The 19,082-nt window shown below is 38.7% G+C and overlaps 1 protein-coding gene across 10 annotated transcripts in view; it reads right to left on the bottom strand.

Annotated features, from left to right (window-relative positions):
* LOC126319942 (A-kinase anchor protein 9-like) overlaps positions 1-19,082 on the bottom strand; it is a 490,541-nt gene that overhangs the window by 313,772 nt on the left and 157,687 nt on the right. For all 10 annotated transcript variants that reach the window (XM_049993656.1, XM_049993664.1, XM_049993682.1 and 7 more), the window contains 3 exons: positions 11,761-11,958; positions 7,196-7,375; positions 6,746-6,947 (listed from right to left, as the gene is read on the bottom strand). In XM_049993656.1, coding sequence (XP_049849613.1) covers positions 6,746-6,947; positions 7,196-7,375; positions 11,761-11,958 — 580 coding nt within the window. The remainder of the gene's footprint in view (positions 1-6,745; positions 6,948-7,195; positions 7,376-11,760; positions 11,959-19,082) is intronic.

The raw sequence follows: 19,082 nt of genomic DNA, 5'->3' as shown, positions 1-19,082 counted from the left end.
CCAGGTGGGATTGACGGAGGACATCGAGAGGGTGCAAAAAAGGGCAGCTCGTTTTGTATTATCGCGTTATAGGGGAGAGAGTGTGGCAGATATGATACACGAGTTGGGTTGGAAGTCATTACAGCATAGACGTTTTTCGTCGCGGCGAGACCTTTTTACGAAATTTCAGTCACCAACTTTCTCTTCCGAATGCGAAAATATTTTGTTGAGCCCAACCTACATAGGTAGGAATGATCATCAAAATAAAATAAGAGAAATCAGAGCTCAAACAGAAAGGTTTAGGTGTTCGTTTTTCCTGCTCACTGTTTGGGAGTGGAATAGTAGAGAGATAGTATGATTGTGGTTCGATGAACCCTCTGCCAAGCACTTAAATGTGAATTGCAGAGTAGTCATGTAGATGTAGAATGGGGCCAACAATGACTGACAAGAATTGTTCTATGTGACAGAAGTGCAACCCTTCCACAAACTGCTGCAGATTTCAGTGCTGGACCATCAACAAGTGTCAGCATGCAAACCATTCAACAAAACATCATTGATATGGGCTGGAGGTCCACTTGTGTACCCTTGATGACCCTATGAGACAAAGCTTTACACCTGACCTGGACCCGTCAACACTGACATTGGACTGTTGATCACTGGAAACATGTTGCCTGGTTGGACGAGTCTCATTTCAAATTGTATTGAACAAATGGACGTGTATGAGTATGGAGACAACCTTATGAAACCAGAGACCCTGCATGTCAGCAGGGGACTGTTCAAGGTGGTGGAGCCTCTGTAATGGTGTGGGGTGTGTGCTGTTGTAGTGAAATGGGACCCCTGATACTTCTAGATATGACTCTGACAGGTGACACGTATGTAAGCATCCTGTCTGATCACTTGCATCCATTCATGTCAATTGTGCATTCCGATGGACTTGGGCAATTGCAGGACAATGCTACACCCCATTCACCCAGATTTGCTACAGAGTGGGTTCAGGAACACTCTTCTCAGTTTAAACACTTCCACTAGCCACCAAATTCCCCAGACATTAACATTATTGAGCATATCTGGGATGCCTTGCAACACGCTGTTCAGAAGAGATCTCCACCCACTCGTATATTACAGATTTATGGACAGCCCTACAGGATTCCTGGTGTCAATTCCCTCCAGCACAACTTCAGACACAGTAGGAGTAGAAAGAGAGTAGCTGATAACAGAGATTGAGATCACAGTTATTAACTGCAGGACTGAAGAATGTGTTGGCAAGACAGTTTCTGTCTATCCTATTAAAAGAAGCTGAAGTTGGGGGAAGAGTGAGAGGGAAAGTGAAGAGGAGTGGTTTCAAATGGCATAGATTGCAAAGCAGCTGCTTAAAGACAACCACGTAGTGCTCAGCAACATGTTCTGCAATTTATGATGAAGCTTGCCCTTGGCCACAATTTGGCAGTGATTACTTGAAATGGACAGCTGGAAGGTGGATTGATAAATTATTTCCTGTTAATGGAGAAACAATAAAATATGGGAAGATGGAAAGTTAGGAGTTTAAATTACTGATATCAAAGTCAGAGTACACAGGGTGTTAGTTTTGATGTGGAATAACTAAATATGTTTCGACATGTAAGTAGGTCATTCCACTTATTATTTTAGGCAAGTAGGTCAAAAATGGTGAGACTTAATATGCCAAGTTAGCGAGGTAATGTGCCACATTAGTGGAGGTATGTATGTAGGCCAGCAATTTGGTTGCCTGGAAATAGTATGAGAAGAGATGAAATTATTGTATGGCTGAACACTTGTGGGCCCAGGGCTTAAGGTGTGCCCAGCAGGTCCGGCTAGTTGACTGGTACAGATGAGTCCAGGTACAAAGGTGAGCAACATCACCAGAAATGGGTAAATCCCTTTTTCTGCAGGAGACAATGTTCCATGAAATGACAGACTGTCAGACAAGCGAAAGATGGCTTCTTACAGCTCTTCAAAAATCTATAATAATTCACAGTCAAGTGTTAAAGCAAATCTGTATACATCCGTGATCTCAGAAAAATGAGGCACACCCAATGACACAACAATACTTGAATATCTTTAAAATTACAGAAGTTAATATTTCACAGTGAATAAACATTTTCACAATGAACCCCTGAATTAACAACTTTTAATCAATATATGACATATCAGACAACAGAATTACACTATATAGCTATTATTTCTGAAAACTATGTATCTGTATCTATTTTATTTCTTGATTTATTACATTTGTACATCTTTTCATTATGCAAATGTTTGTCAGATCATCATATCCTCCACAATTACACAGCAAATGAATACATGATGAAGACCTCACATTTTGCCATTCTGGTGTATTTATTCAATGAACAGTTTACTATTTTGCCAGTAACTTTATTTAAATATTAATTACAACTGATAATATGCAATCATGGTAATTTAAGAAGTGGTCAAATGCATGTGTTAGCTGACACCACTATTAAAAAGAGTGCCCAAAGAAGCTTCTGACAAGCAGGAGTAATAACTGTTTAAACAATAGTTAACAACAACTCACTTTCATTTAATATGAGCACATTTGAGCAAGGATACTAGCTTATTTATTTATTAATAAATCTCTATTCAAAATTATTGTGAATGATCTGATTCTGACCAAATATTTATAACATTTTTTTTTAATTTAAATATTGTTATACACTCCTGGAAATGGAAAAAAGAACACATTGACACCGGTGTGTCAGACCCACCATACTTGCTCCGGACACTGCGAGAGGGCTGTACAAGCAATGATCACACGCACGGCACAGCGGACACACCAGGAACCGCGGTGTTGGCCGTCGAATGGCGCTAGCTGCGCAGCATTTGTGCACCGCCGCCGTCAGTGTCAGCCAGTTTGCCGTGGCATACGGAGCTCCATCGCAGTCTTTAACACTGGTAGCATGCCGCGACAGCGTGGACGTGAACCGTATGTGCAGTTGACGGACTTTGAGCGAGGGCGTATAATGGGCATGCGGGAGGCCGGGTGGACGTACCGCCGAATTGCTCAACACGTGGGGCGTGAGGTCTCCACAGTACATCGATGTTGTCGCCAGTGGTCGGCGGAAGGTGCATGTGCCCGTCGACCTGGGACCGGACCGCAGCGACGCACGGATGCACGCCAAGACCGTAGGATCCTATGCAGTGCCGTAGCGGACAGCACCGCCACTTCCCAGCAAATTAGGGACACTGTTGCTCCTGGGCACACCGTTAGGCCGTCTTCTGCTCACGCCCCAACATCGTGCAGCCCGCCTCCAGTGGTGTCGTGACAGGCGTGAATGGAGGGACGAATGGAGACGTGTCGTCTTCAGCGATGAGGGTCGCTTCTGCCTTGGTGCCAATGATGGTCGTATGCGTGTTTGGCGCCGTGCAGGTGAGCGCCACAATCAGGACTGCATACAACCGAGGCACACAGGGCCAACACCCGGCATCATGGTGTGGGGAGCGATCTCCTACACTGGCCGTACACCTCTGGTGATCGTCGAGGGGACACTGAATAGTGCACGGTACATCCAAACCATCATCGAACCCATCGTTCTACCATTCCTAGACCGGCAAGGGAACTTGCTGTTCCAACAGGACAATGCACGTTCGCATGTATCCCGTGCCACCCAACGTGCTCTAGAAGGTGTAAGTCAACTACCGTGGCCAGCAAGATCTCCGGATCTGTCCCCCATTGAGCTTGTCGTCTCACGCGGTCTGAACGTCCAGCACGAACGCTGGTCCAACTGAGGCGCCAGGTGGAAATGGCATGGCAAGCCATTCCACAGGACTACATCCAGCATCTCTACGATCGTCTCCATGGGAGAATAGCAGCCTGCATTGCTGCGAAAGGTGGATATACACTGTACTAGTGCCGAAATTGTGCATGCTCTATTGCCTGTGTCTATGTGCCTGTGGTTCTGTCAGTGTGATCATGTGATGTATCTGACCCCAGGAATGTGTCAATAAAGTTTCCCCTTCCTGGGACAATGAATTCACGGTGTTCTTATTTCAATTTCCAGGAGTGTAATATATTAGTTCAGTCCAGGAAGTGCTCAAGTTGAGTCAGATCTAATCTGCAAAACTTAAGACTGACGTATTTTGGTGGTGACGGCCTTCAGCCAATGGAAAAGCAGACAGTAGTGGAACAATACGGGAGTCAAGTGAAGACTGGGAATATTTGAGTGAGAAGCTCAAGGGAGCGATTCTGAGCACTTTTACATTGATGTTGGAAGGAGGCAGACCTGCCTGTGGTAACGAGTGATACTTGATTGTGTAGGTGGTTCATTCTTGGTGGTGAACAGCTGCTACGATACTTTACCTTCCAAAGGGACTTCATGTTTCAAGAGGTCTGAATGTGCTCCAGTGTAGGACTAACTTTTTCCGCTTGTATTAAAGAACTGACACTGTTACTATTCCTTATATCAAAGGTGATAATTTGTAAATCATGTTGAACTTTGACTGCTTTGAGTTAGTGAATATTTCATGCACTGTGATTGTGAAATGGACTTAGTTTCTGCGTATCTTCGATGGCTCTTTAGTTTGGGGATTTTGCTTCCATTCTCGCAAAGCTCTCAATGTAACTTTACTGTATTTGATAATGGTCTTTTCTGTCTGTATTTCAACTGAATATAGTAGGACCACTTCACATTTATTTGAGGTGTCCTTTCTTGAATAAACATTATTCAACATAATTATCTTGTGTCTACATCAATTAAAACTGTTAGAACACCACACTTGATATTAAATTATTCAATTAACTTTTATTTTGTATTTCTGTTTATTTTATTAACTTGCAATTCTAACCAATGCACAGACTATTTAACAGCAGGATCACAGCAACATATTATTATTTGCAGTGAGTTAGCTGCGGAGCATTAAATCAAATGCACGCATCTCAGCCCTGTGACTACATCAAGCTATTCTTTTTTAAACAGAATCCCAACAGGAAGATGCGGTGGCAACCATGTATGTCTTACCCTACAGCATTCTGTGCCCTTTAGCAAGACAGTGCTTTGCCACTTCGGATTTCTTAGGATGCATCAAATATGTGTGGAAATGGTCAGTACACCTTGTTGAATGGTGTGAATTGTTTGGCCAACATATGATTTCCTAAACTGGCAAGGGATTTTATAAAAACCGTTCTTCCTCAATCCTATGTCATCTTTAACTTAGCCAGAATGCTCTAATCTTGACTGATGGACAAAACAAACTTTTGATAATATATCTTTTTAAAATCCTTCTGATTTTTGAAAATAAGCTCCCACCATATGGTACAAAGGCCACTGATCTACAAGCCTCTTCTTATGGTTCCATTGCAGGTCCAAACTCAAAGGCAACTCGGGTCTGTTTCTCTACATAACCATTCTACTTGAACATGAGCTTAAGGTGTTCCAGCTCTTAAGTCAAGCTCCCTGCATCTGAGATAGCGTAAGCCATCTTTGCCGTCTGCATGGCCCCTTTGTGTTGGTATGATGGACGGTAACTTGTATGCAGATTCTGGTCCATGTGTGTTGGTTTTCAATAAACAATGTCTCTCAATGTTTCGTCGTCATTACCCTTTCAGTGAGATTTGGAACCCTGTTTTATCTGATGATAAAAAATACAGTGGTCATTGACTCAACCTGCAGAATACATTGATAGTGTTACTTGATAGTGATTTATCTTTATTGCCAACTTTCACGATCGGGACGCTGTACGTTGACTTGTGCTAGGAGGCAGCAATGACAATTTGTGGAGAGCATGCTGTTGACCTTTCACAACATGTAAAAGGTTGCTATTTACAGTATCAATCAGTTCTGGTGAGATTAGAATACCGCATTCTCAACAGAAGATGCGGATCAGGTGGACTGCTTGATCTGGCTGTAGACCAGAGAATATCATCAAGACCTAGTGCTGTTCAACTTTCTGCATATTATGCAATCTGCAAAAATAAAATGAATATTGAGATGTAACAAATCATTTTATGGCAAATGATGGGTTACACTCTCAGTCCTTCTATATGATAAAAGATGATTGTGACATTTAACAAAAGTTTTTTGTTAGCAGTTAAGTTTTGGACAGAATACTGTCAGAGAAATGGTTTATTATTATGTGCAGATAATGCAAGGTATACGAGTGCAGTATGCAAGATGGGATGATGAGTTTAGTGGGTCTACCTGCTGTGGGCTGCCTGTTCTTAGACCTTGTGGCTTGGAGGTACGTTGCGGCCACGGAAGAACAGTGCTCACAATAAAAATAGTGATGTCATGAAAGAAGAACAAAAGAAGTTTTTATATTGCCATTATGTTATACATTCTGAGTAATTTTGCTCATCAAAGTGTATTCTTGTTGTGCACAATATTTGTATCCAAATACTTTTGGTACAATTGTATAAACATATCTGAGGACAATTAATTCAACGTATAAAGACTAGTGTTGAAAGAGGAAACATTATTGGCCAATGTGTAAAATTGAGAAATATTCTAGCTTTCTTTCAGCCTCTAGCACTGAAGACACAGCAAAGCCAAAGAAGGCCACTAGCAAGAAAAGAGACATGGTCATCTGGATTTTACTGACTGGTCCAGATGTAGCAAATTTTATGAAGTAGGTGACCAAGGAGACATTTCACAACAGTACAGAGCAAACCAAAAAAATTGACAAAATACGCTGCGTTACACGTATATTATTTAATCATTACTTTAAACCGAACTAGGTTACTTGTAACAATTTCATGAAAACACACACAAAATATATTTAAAAAAAGCACACTTACGTTTAAGTTCCTCCAGGATGAGCTCTTTAGATTTTAATGAATTCTGAAGTGACTCTTGTATCGATGACAGATCAAAATTATCAGAGGTACCCATCTGAAAGAACTGAATTGCACATTCTTCCTGCTTTTGTATTGCTTCAATTTCTTGAGAAATGTTCTTCATTTTTTCTTTATCATTCTCTCTCCAGCTATCTATTAGTTTCTAATGAAGCAAATGAAGAAGAATAAAAATCATACATTGTCACTGTATAAATTCAATGGGCTGTTTGAATTCATTTTTAAGGTACTAATAAGAAAATATATGTGAACACCAGAGGAAGGTTATATTACTTACAACAAATATTACAAACAAATTCATGTTACACAATATTATTTCAATACATAAATCTTTAACATTTTTGCGATTTGGTATTATCTAAAACACTGCAAACTACTTAGGTACACAATTACCTTAAGCATAACTGAATGACAGGCACATAAAATGTATTCCAACTGTTTTACAGCTTGTACTATGATGGATGATGGTTCAGAATTAAGTGTGAAAAAACTATTTGGAAGACTCAAACGAGGAGAAGGAAAATATTGAAGCATTTCCACCATTTGAGACTCTAAATTTTTTTCATTCTGGCACTGAAAATGACAAAAAGAGCATTTTAATAGTATTAATACCAAAAAGCAAACACTGGATCACTAAACAGTGGTCTGATGACATTTTGTGTAAGAAATTCATAGTTATGAACATAAGCTTTAATAATACATATTCCTGAAAGGCCTTATTTAAATTATTCTACAAAACAGTTATGAGATGATCGAGATGTTTTACAATGCAGACAAGAGATAAACTATGAGTATGTATTATGCAAGTGCTACATCTCCCGAAATTGATGCAGACACAAAACGTCTGTGGACTGCAAAGATAAAGGTGGCATTACCAACATCGATGCCAACTGTACCATCCTTTGTTCATCAAGAAGGTTTGGTCTTTAACAAGTGTTCACAATTATGTTAGTAGATAATGATTATATGATACAAAATACATAGATAATCTTGCATGTAGAATATTATCTGAGAGAGAGAGAGAGAGAGAGCAGTAAGTGTTTCAGAGAAAATGCAAACACATCTAGCATCACAACATTCTTAAAAATTCATCTCAATCTTTAATTTTTCAATTCATTTCACTCTCTGACTTTCTTAGCATATGAACTGTCTCTCTCTGCTTTAGAAGCAGGAAAAATCTCCTATTCATAACCACACCTGTGATAACATTGGATTGTGTGATATAATGATTAAATATGTCCTTTAGCTAAAAGGAGGAACAATACTTATTCTTTTCATATACATTACCCTTCAAGTAAGGTTGTCATATGTCCCAGAAAACCAAGATTGTCTCAGATTTGCAGTGATGTAACTAATATCCCATCTGGCCGAGTAAAAGTCCCAGATTTTTGAGAAGTAATCCCTTTACATAGATATCCAGCAAATAAATTTAAATACTGCCCAATCTCTTCAAACTTTGATTAATTTGAATGTTCATGTCTCAAAAATTTTAGATTATGTTTTACATTATTGATGAAGTAAGTATTATATTATTGATGAAGTAAGTAAACTGTCAAATCATTGTCTCTTTTACATAGTTCCAGTGTTACAGCTTCCTTTTCAAATGAAATACTACACAAGTCTTGGTCAGTATTCCATGTTTTAAGGAAAATAATATGTACAAAGCCATTAAGTTCAGTTTGATATTCTAATAGGAGGCTGATGATACTGAGTGTGAAATATTTAACATTTGTAAGGCCATGACACCAAAATGGAAAACGCCATTTAAAGTTGAATACATCATAGAATTTCCTTCAATGGCACGAGGTCACAGTGAACATGAAACAGAATGTAAATTCGGTAAGTAAGTATCTTCCTGTTTTATTTTTAAATTAGAAATAGAACAAATAATTTGTGAAATAAGAAGTAGGGCTCCCTTTCCATGAAGTCATACATAGTAACTTTAAAAACGTTTTTCTTTACAGTGAGAAGTCACTGAAAAGTTGAATACAATTAGAAATACAAAGATGGATAGATCAGAGATAGAAACTGGAGAAGTGAAAAAGAAAAAGAAATAAGAAAGAGTGGATGACAGGTATACTGTACAAAATGGACAAGTGCAGGAAATGGAAAAATCGAAATTTGAAAGAAGGTAGAAGACAGTACAGAAAACTTAACAATGAACTAAGAAAATTAACTGACCAGGCTAGAGAGGACTGGATGAGTAAACAATGTGAGTAAATAAAGAATTAGAAAAAATGAAAATGGGAGAAAATGTACACAACAGTAAATCCTTAACAAGAAGGGAAGTAAGGAAGATAAGCAAACAAGAAATGTTTAAAAAATGGGAAGAATGCAAAATGTAGAGACATTTGGATGGATTGTATGGAAGAGTGCAGAGAACATAACACCAGCCATCGCAGGCTACTGATATTTTAGGGTCACTAAAAATTAATGATGCCAGTAGATTTATGATACGGATAGAGCTACAGTACATAAAGTACTCCATTTTGTATTAACAGTTTACATCCAGAGGAAGTATGTTACAGTATGGCCAAAAGTTTGTTTATTTTAGTATTTGAAGTATTTTATACTATGATGTGACATTTTTTAATGAAACTCACACAGATCATGAAATTTATAAACTCATATCACTCCTTTGCAGTGATTAAACTTTCTACAACACTGCATAAAAAAATAACTGTCTTCTAAATCCTGTTTTTGTACCATGAAAGGACATACACAAAGTGACATGTGATTTATATGATCAAAATGTAATTTCTCTTTACACATCCATCTGTAAATAGAATTGGTAATGGCACGATATAAAAAACTAAAATCTGCTTCAGTTCCACCAGTATGTCATCTCTTACTTTCCAAACTTCACAGAAGCTCTCCTGCAAACCTTGCAGAACTAGCACTCATGGAGGGAAGGATGTGGGGAGACATAGCTTTGCCACAGCCTGGGGGATGTTTCCAGAAATAAATTTTCACTCTGCAGAAGGGTGTGTGTGTTGATATGAAACTTCCTGGTGGATTAAAACTGTGTGCTGGACTGCAACTCGTACTCGGGAGCTTTGCTTTAGCGAGCAAGTGCTCTAACAACTGAGCAACCCAAGCACGAGTCACAACCTGTCCTCACAACACGTGCCCACAAAAGGCAAAGGTCTGTAGTTCGAGTTGTGGTCTTGCACACAGTTTTAATCTGCCAGGAAGTTTCACAACAGCGTACACTCTGCTGCAGAGTGAAAATTTCATGCTGGAAACATCCCCCAGGCTGTGGCAAAGCCATGTCTCCTCCATATCCTTCCTTCCAGCAGTGCTAGTTCTGCAAGGTTCGCAGGAGAGCTTCTGAGAAGTTTGGAAGGTAGGAGATGAGGTACTGGAGGAATTGAAGCTGTGAGGACAAGTCGTGATTCATGCTTGGGTACCTCAGTCATTAGAGCACATGCCCGTGAAAGGCAAAGGTCCTGAGTTCGAGTCTTAGTCCGGCACACAGTTTAAAAAAATGGTTCAAATGGCTCTAAGCACTATGGGACTTAATATCTGAGGTTATCAGTCCCCTAGACTTAGAACTACTTAAACCTAACTAACCTAAGGACATCACACACATCCGTGCCTGAGGCAGGATTCGAACCTGAGAGCGTATCAGCAGCGCGGTTTCAGACTGAAGCGCCTAGAACTGCTCTGTCAGCGGCCACTCACAGTTTTAATCTGCCAGGAAGTTTTGTCACATAAATTTCTCCCATTCTCTCCCTAGATTATGCCACTCAGCCAATCTATAGATGCAGTTGGATACCATGTTACTCTAGATTCCATCTTATTGCATCATGGACCGTATCTCTGTAGAAGATAGACATGAAAGAGCTTACCCATAGTTTCACCCAATGCCCCCTGCTCCAGTCATAACACTAGTATTTACTACATTGCATGCGAAAGCAACCAATTCATGTGCCAATTTCATGGTGGCAACCACAGGTACAGTGAGCAACCAACCAACATTCTGCATGAATGTACACAGCCAAACTGCAGCCAAGAGCCAACTTTATGTCCTAGTTGTGGACAACATAGCACAGGATAATGAGGTTGGCTTTAATGGCTGGTTAACACTCGGCGCGTGTTGAATCCAATTTCCCTACACAAGCCACTCTGTACTGTGCTGCTGGGAACTGTCCTGACACATACACAATTCTCACAATCCCAAAGGTACCAATTTCCACTAGCCCTTGTCCTCCACCTGCACCAACTTTCCTTCAAGCTGTTCCCAAACCATTCCATCCTCCTGCTACCAAACCACTCTCACACTCGCTCTTTTATTTTCCTCCTTCACCTTAGCTCACACATTTCTTCTAGCATTTTCCCTTTCTCCCATTTCTCACTGGCTATCTTTTACTTATGTTAAGTTCTTTAACTTTATCCTTGCAGCCACTCCTATTTTGTCCCGTGCATTCCTGTGTAGATAGCAGCCACCTCCCAACAATACACCTTACTGTTCCACATTGAAAAAAATTATTCTAAGCTCCTTACCACATCCTTCCATTTATTTTCTGTTTAGTTGTGTCCACAGTCCTCCAGCAGTTCAGAAATGACACCATGTCCCACTTATTTAATATATTTATTTAAGCAAATATGTTGCCATTTCTGAAATACTCTAAGACTGTGGACACAACCAAATGAAAAATGTTCTTTCCTCTCCCCAATTATATCTCTCCATTACCTCCCTCCCTCTACATCATGACGCTCAGTCATGCTACAGAGCAGTGTGTGTGTGTGTGTGTGTGTATGAGAGAGAGAGAGAGAGAGAGAGAGAGAGAGAGAGAGAGAGAGAGAGATTGGGGGGGGGGGGGAGGGAGGGAGGGAGGGAGAGATCATTATCCATCATGACAATATGAAGGCCTCATCTATATTCTTCAACATTATAACATCAATGTCTCTAAGTTACAGCTTTCATAATACAAAATTTAATATTGCGTACAGACCTTATTTTTGAGCTCCTCTTCAGAACAGAACTGTTCTCGGAGAAAATGTTTCAGTTTCAATAATACATCTGCAAGAGCATCTCTGAATTTTCCACAGAGCAAATCAAGCTTTTCTTGTTCTAAAAAGTGCCATGTTAATGTGTCACTGAACCTGACCAATTTAAGTGCATCATCAGACACAGAAACTTGTGATAAGACCTGAAAATAAAATAAAGAAATACACCATTTTTATTATAATTTGATGACTTAACATCATTAAGAGGGTATCATAAAGAATGCTTTTTATATTTTTTCTTTATTTTGCATGTTCCATGCAGTTATGGTGTCTATCTTATGTTAAATCCTTCGGTTGTTATAAGTACAGTAACACTATTACTTTGTTAGTCTCTGAACAAAACACTACCTTTGTCCTGACACAATGCTGTGCTTAAATTGATTTATCAATAAATATGTTTCCATATCTGAAGATGTATTACAAACTTATGGACAGTGTATTAGAAGACAGACAAACACAGCGAAAGTTGTGATCTGCAGGATATTTATAAGTAGACGTCTACATTACTACGATTAGGTTTAAAAAAAATGCTTGTCAAAACTGAGTGCACTCCTTAACGAAAGGTAATATTACAGGGAAAGTGTAAATACGGCTACCATCTTTCCTTTTGACTTACAGATACTTTCTTTTGAAAAATTCTAGGTTATTGTCCTTCATTAACAACTATAACAAGTTTACTAAACGATAGGAGGCAAATGATGATTGATATCCATTATTTCTATTCAATAACAAAGAACCACAAAAAGCTCACAAAACAGCGCTAAAAATACGGTGCGTGTATGGGCCCTCTCTGAAAAGGTCACAAAAATCTTTTACTAAAACTGGATAAAACAACACAAAATGGTAGACAAGTCTACCAGAGCAACTTGCATATTTAAGCACTTTGAATGAACATCATATCAAAAATTATTTACAAAAATAGCAAATATAATTTTTCTTTCAGCCCCACTGGAGTCTAACTGTGACCACATTTGGAAAATAACATATCTAACCTGCTCTTCTTCCAGAGAGTCTCAAGAGAACTTTTCATCAAAAATATGCAAGTTGCACCACTGAGTCTGGTGTACGTAGGTAAGTAGGTGAGGGTGAGTACGGACAGAAAGTAATTAACTGTTGAAACATACCAGAAGCAGGCAGCAAGGATTGCTGGAGAGACGCAAAAAGAGCACAAGCAAAATGGAACAAGGCTAATAATATGAGCCTGAGAGGAATGGGTATGCTGAACAAAAATAAAGGTGAACAGAATGAGGGATACCCATAGCAAAGGTTAGCGACCCAATGGCTGGCAAAGACAATCAGGGCTGCTGATGCACATGAGCAAGCAGCAGGCACGGCACGCAAGGGCACATAACATTAGACACTTGAGCAGAGAACATTATAAGATGATTATTCGGAAAAGTATATCCAGAAACACAAAACAGTTGTGTCCAGAACAGCAGAAAAACATGTGACACTGAAAAAGCTGCAGTACTAAAGCAGTTTCATGATTCTCCCTCTGGAGGTATATACAACAGCAAGATGCAGACCAATAGTGGGGGTGCTATTTGAAAAAATTATACTGAGATACGGGATATCATCAGTATTGTTGAGTGACATGGGAAATAATTCCATGAACAAAACCACGAGAAGTATATGTAAAGTGTTGCATACTGAGATGATAGGGACTATTAGCTACCATTCTCAAACAAATGGAGCATTAGAGAGGGCACTTTGTACATTAACAGAGTTGTTGTGACACTAGGTAAATAGAGTGCAAACAGACTGGGACAGTTGGGTTCCATTTGTGGTTTTTGTGTGTAATACGACACGGCACAGTGCAACAGGATATACAATACATGAATTGTTCTCTGGAAGAGAATTTAACATTCCAGGGACATTGCAGAAAGATCCAGCTAGACTGAAGCATAATTTAGATGTCTATATGCTAGAGCTAAAGTGACGTATGCAAAAAATGCACCAATGTATGAGAGAACAGAAAACGCAATGTAAAGTAAGGAATAAGGAACACTATGGTAGAACCCAGAACAGTTCTGTTGTGGGGATAAGGTTCTGCTTTATGATGAGAGAGAACAGTGAGGTATGTTGTGTATGTCAGATACATACTGGTGAGGTCCATACACACTACAATAGTATGAACAAAGGGACCTAAGGTAGTAAACTATCTGAAACAAAATAAGTATCTTACGGTTCATGCCAAAAGACTGAAGGAATTTTACTAATTCCAGATGTTGGTGTGTTACTGCATCATCGGTATTATTCTTCTAATCATTGAGGTAGAGCACACAAGACAAGAACTGTACACATACAGATAGCAAAGTTCGAGTTGTCACCTAGAATGTATTACAACAACATGGACAAAGAGAAAATTTACAGAATACATTGGAGAACTCTGAGTTATTTTTATTTGATGAAACTGAAAGAGAAATTTGAACATACTGACATTCTCATGTGGTGAGCAACTGTATACTCTAAAGAGAGGTTGGCATTAATGAATATGAGTTAAGCAGAGTGTAAAAGAATGGTACTTGCATTAAAGTGGCATGTGGGAAAAATTGAAAAGGTACAGGGTCTAATTGGACAATCAGCATGGTATTTAGCTTGTCTAGAGGTATGATTGATCTTAAACTTAGTTCTCAAAGTCAGTAACATTCTGTTCGGAACACTAGATGAAGATGATGCCATGTACTTCAAGAAGAAGATAGATGCCTTAGAAGGGGAGTAGAAGTGGCTTCTCAGACTTTCAAAGGTGAAAGTGGCCATACTTAAAGCAACCTTGATGAGTTTTAATCAAACAGTAAGCTCCAGAGTGAAAAATGAAGAGACTGTCATGCATGGAATGAAACAACTGAGCTGGCATAATTAGAATATGAGAAGAGTACTGGAAAAAGGTTGCAGAAGCAGTAATTTTAATCACTGTTAATGAACAGCTAGAACAACTTCAGCGAATTTTCAATGAGTTAGAATGGAATACGATATATTAATACCAGCAAGTTTCAATGTTCGGAAAGGTATTCTGGAGCCACATCTAAACAAACCAGTTCAGATTGTAAAGTATGTAGAACTGATAAAGGAGAACATCAAGGAGAAGCTGTTCCCTGTCAACCTTACAGCACACAGTGGTTATCAACTGGTTGATATTACTGATCTGGATATTTCCAATTCTGGCAACATTTTCAATTAAGTTTTGAAGACCCTGTTACTAGAGGATGATCTGTACAAAATATTACCATTGCTGTCTCAGACGTGGGAGGAATGAGGCATTTATTTATGTATATTGCCCCCAACAAGGAGTTACTGCTAACTGTGAAATGGCAGTATTTGAAGCTACGTAGCAAGCAGTTGCAATGTAGAAGAGTACATCAGAGCCTCATAATACGCAAGCAAGTATTTATACTCTACTTCTAGTATGACCATGAGAGATGTGAGGTGAAGATGCTGCAACCACTGCTAAAAGTTCCAATGGACTGTGTGCAAAAGTTAACAATGCTGAACTAAAGTCTGTGGACAGCATTATGAATGGCTCTTTGTTGCTTTGGTGGAGAGGGACATTATCACCATCTGTCATGAAGGCAGACCAGCCAATATTGTTCTTTGAGGCACATGAAATCAAAATTTTTATGTAAATGTCAAGAATATGTGGCTCAGATAGTGATACAATCTGAGTATATAATATGAACAAATGTCACCAGCATTCACATTGTGCCAGATCTGAGCACTGATATAGATTGCTCCATAGTAAGTAATGAGAGGAAACATATAAGTGAACTGGATTTGCCAATACAGCCAGCAGACCGGCAGTTAGATGACCCAAGACCTGCATGAACTACAAAGTAAGACTGAATAATGGAAGAAAAGTGCCTTCAGCAACTTCTCGTTAAGTAATTTCTCTTTCTGGTGTTTCACAGGCTCTGGTGTAGTAATTGTACATACTAACTATATATTCTCTATGCAAATACCGTAAACGTTGCAAATACCGTAAACGTTGCTGAAACTGTATTAAATTTACGTTCAAAACAATGTGCGAAGATTTTTGGGGAAGAATGTATGCTAAAAATGCAATTGTAAATCAGTGCCCAGATAGGGATATACTCACATATTTTATTAGGAGGACATCTTGAGACAGTGAAAAAATAATTTATGACGGATCTTTAGTGCCTGATAGACATGTGCAAAGTTATGTTAGTTATTGGAGAGATGAAGACAGAACACTCTAAGTGTCACAGCAAAAATGGACAGATGCTGAAGATCAGAACTGTAACAACTATTGTAAAGTGTTTTCTCTTTCAGGTATTAAAATTGTAGATATGTTATGAAACATAAATCAATGTACGAAGTTGATTGCAAAATAAAATGTATACTAGACCCATCAGAAAACAGAATCCTAATGATGATACAGAAATGTTTCATATAGTAAAGTAAAATGTATCGCTATATGAGGTATCAGAATTTTAACAATGATATGAAATGTAAGAATGTAAATATGTTTCTTTTCCAGGAAAAAGATTTGTTTATTTCGTATTTCTTTTGATGAGCATTGTAAAGCATTTATGTATGTCTTCTGAGCATTATTTTAAAGCAAAAGTCTACTTTTCCAATTAACTTAAAAAGGCCTGTGAAAAATTTGTGTAAAAATTTGTAGGCACCTGCACATCTTCTCCCTAAGGATAGGTGTTGCACATTTTAAAAATGCACATTTGAAAGGCAAAGAAGAGAAGCTAGAACAGACAAGTTTACTAGAAAGTATGAAGAAATTGCCACTAGCATGGCACAGTTGGGTATGGCAGTATGTTGACATGGAACTCATGTGAAATAGCAACAAGGCACAGCAAGGTGTTAGCAATGACCATGTATAGCCACACATGTGGCCTTATGAGGGAGTGGCTAGAAATGCCAATGTGGAACAGGCGATGAGACCTGTGGCACTGTATACAGACAGAAGTAACAGCGCCTAAAGGAGAATTCAGTTTAGGCAGGCATCCGAGAGGGGGACTTTCGTAGGCTCACATTCATACTTTGCCACATATCTCCTTCCAAAGGAACTTACAGCCAAAAATAGAGTACTTTCATTCAAATCATCATTCACTTTTTGCTGAGATGAACATTATAGATTGTTGTTGTTATTCAGGTCTTGCCTTTGGTTCGTGTATTTCCTGACTGAGTGCCATAATTCCTTCAACACATTCAGTTAGCTAACTGGATCAATCTTCCTCAGCCTCCTGTGCCATGAAGTGTCTAGGCTGCTCACTGGATGTGACAACACATTATCAATGTGTATCATGTGGTGTATTTTTTCCTCTTCTCCTGCTGATGCATATTTTGTGGGGTTTGTGGTGGGTCTTACACCAGCACTAGCAGGAAGTAGTACTCCGTGCCAATATAACTGGGCAATATTTTGCCGACCCTAATACATAACCAGATGAAAGTAGCACTACCTTTATCCTCTCTTCTCAGAGTAGTTGTTTGATGGTCCAGATCCTTCCGTGCCACCTCCCTGTCGACCCAACTGAGGTGAAGATTCCTGGAATGCTTCTGCAAGTTCTCTCTACTGTGCTACTAAATAAATAGCCACACTTCTCACAAACAGGGGTATATTTTGCCCAACATTTTCACTATTTCTTTTAACAAGATAACAAACAATTGCTATGGTAATACCACTCTCTTGAGTAGATTAAAAAACGTCCGTACATGCATACTTTAAGACCCGAGAGAAAAAAACAGATAAACAACTACAGCTGTTCAATTGTTCATTACACCCTTGTTGGTGCATCATTTACTCCATGGCTCTCAGATTTAAGCACTTGCTGCACAATGGCACAAATAACTCCTGGACAACCAGTGGCTGAAATACTATTTTCTTTTTTTTTTTCTTTCTTCTTCTTCTTCTTCTTTTACTGGTTCTCTTCTCGCCAGCTCCACCACTCTTCCACATTCACTGCACACAAGAAAGGAAAACACAGATTCCCTTTCCCACTACATTTATTCACGAGCATCTCTTGTCGACGGCTTCCCAATGGTGTGTTGGGATGTTAACAAATATCTTGAAACACTACACATCCCACCACTCAGACAAGAGATCTCATGCTCAACTCTCTAGTTACATACACATTTTTGTTAACAATTCTATTATTGCTAGCCTACTCTTACATCTTAAAGCTGCCTTTACATAATCTCTCCAACATAACTTTTTATAATCGCTGATGATCACTCGTGACCATACCCACTTAATTACTTAACTACTGTGTTCCTGTTTGGCTAATTCATTCATTTTCTTCATACTTGTAACATTATTTCTCATATCTTATTACTTTCTTTAACACCATGGCTAGCTTTACTAGACCATCCAAAGTATGTGAGGAACATGCATAGTAATAAAAACATATTACTTGTCATTAATATTGTTCTTAAGTTCCTTTTAATTTGTGATCCTCTTGACCTCATAACCAATTAACAATTTTCATTTTTTTCCTATCTGTTTACTAGATAATTGTGAGACATTTATTCTGATATACTTAGACATCATAATATTATTCGTCTTTAAATAGGTAAAGCAATATTGATCTCCTTTACATAGATAGCTCATCTTTCATTATTATACTGACTATAAACTTCATGAGTTTCCATTATCTTGACATCTAAGTCTTTTCTTCTTAGAGAACTTAACTTCCTTAATATCCCACCTCCCAAGAGTACGGACTTGTATTGCAAAGCCTTTGTGTGCAATAATGTGGAGGTGTAAATTGTCTCCACCACTGCACTCACATCTTTCCACCTCTTTACTATAAACCATTTGGAAAAACCTCTTGATATGTATTACCAATTTTAAGAATAATCTATGGATTATCCTTTTAACAAAACTAATTCCCCCTTCCACCAAAGACCACAGCTGTGTCTTAGTAAAGTAAAATATATCTATTTCATTCAGTGTGGTAGTACCCCATATTAATTCCTAGTCAACTATGGTACAGGTCAATCCCCTTCTTGGTGACCCTGCCCGCACAGTATAGGTCAGCCTTTTTTAGGTCTGCCTATCTGCCTTTTATTCATCACTCCTAATTAGAGAGTAAACTCCACATTTCAGATATATTTATATCTTCCATTACTTTTTCTTCTACTTTCTCCCATATTGCTTTGAGGTTCACTTTTGATTTCCATGTCTGCACTCTATTTCAGATGTTAAGTCTTTTGTTTACTACCTACTCCATATCTTAACTCATCTATTGACAACACTACATGTCTAAGTATTCTTAATTGCACTCTATTCTTTCTT

The sequence above is a fragment of the Schistocerca gregaria genome, chromosome 2 (genome assembly GCF_023897955.1).
Source record: "Schistocerca gregaria isolate iqSchGreg1 chromosome 2, iqSchGreg1.2, whole genome shotgun sequence".
NCBI lineage: Eukaryota > Metazoa > Arthropoda > Insecta > Orthoptera > Acrididae > Schistocerca > Schistocerca gregaria.
This window is presented reverse-complemented; position numbering and strand designations above follow the sequence as displayed.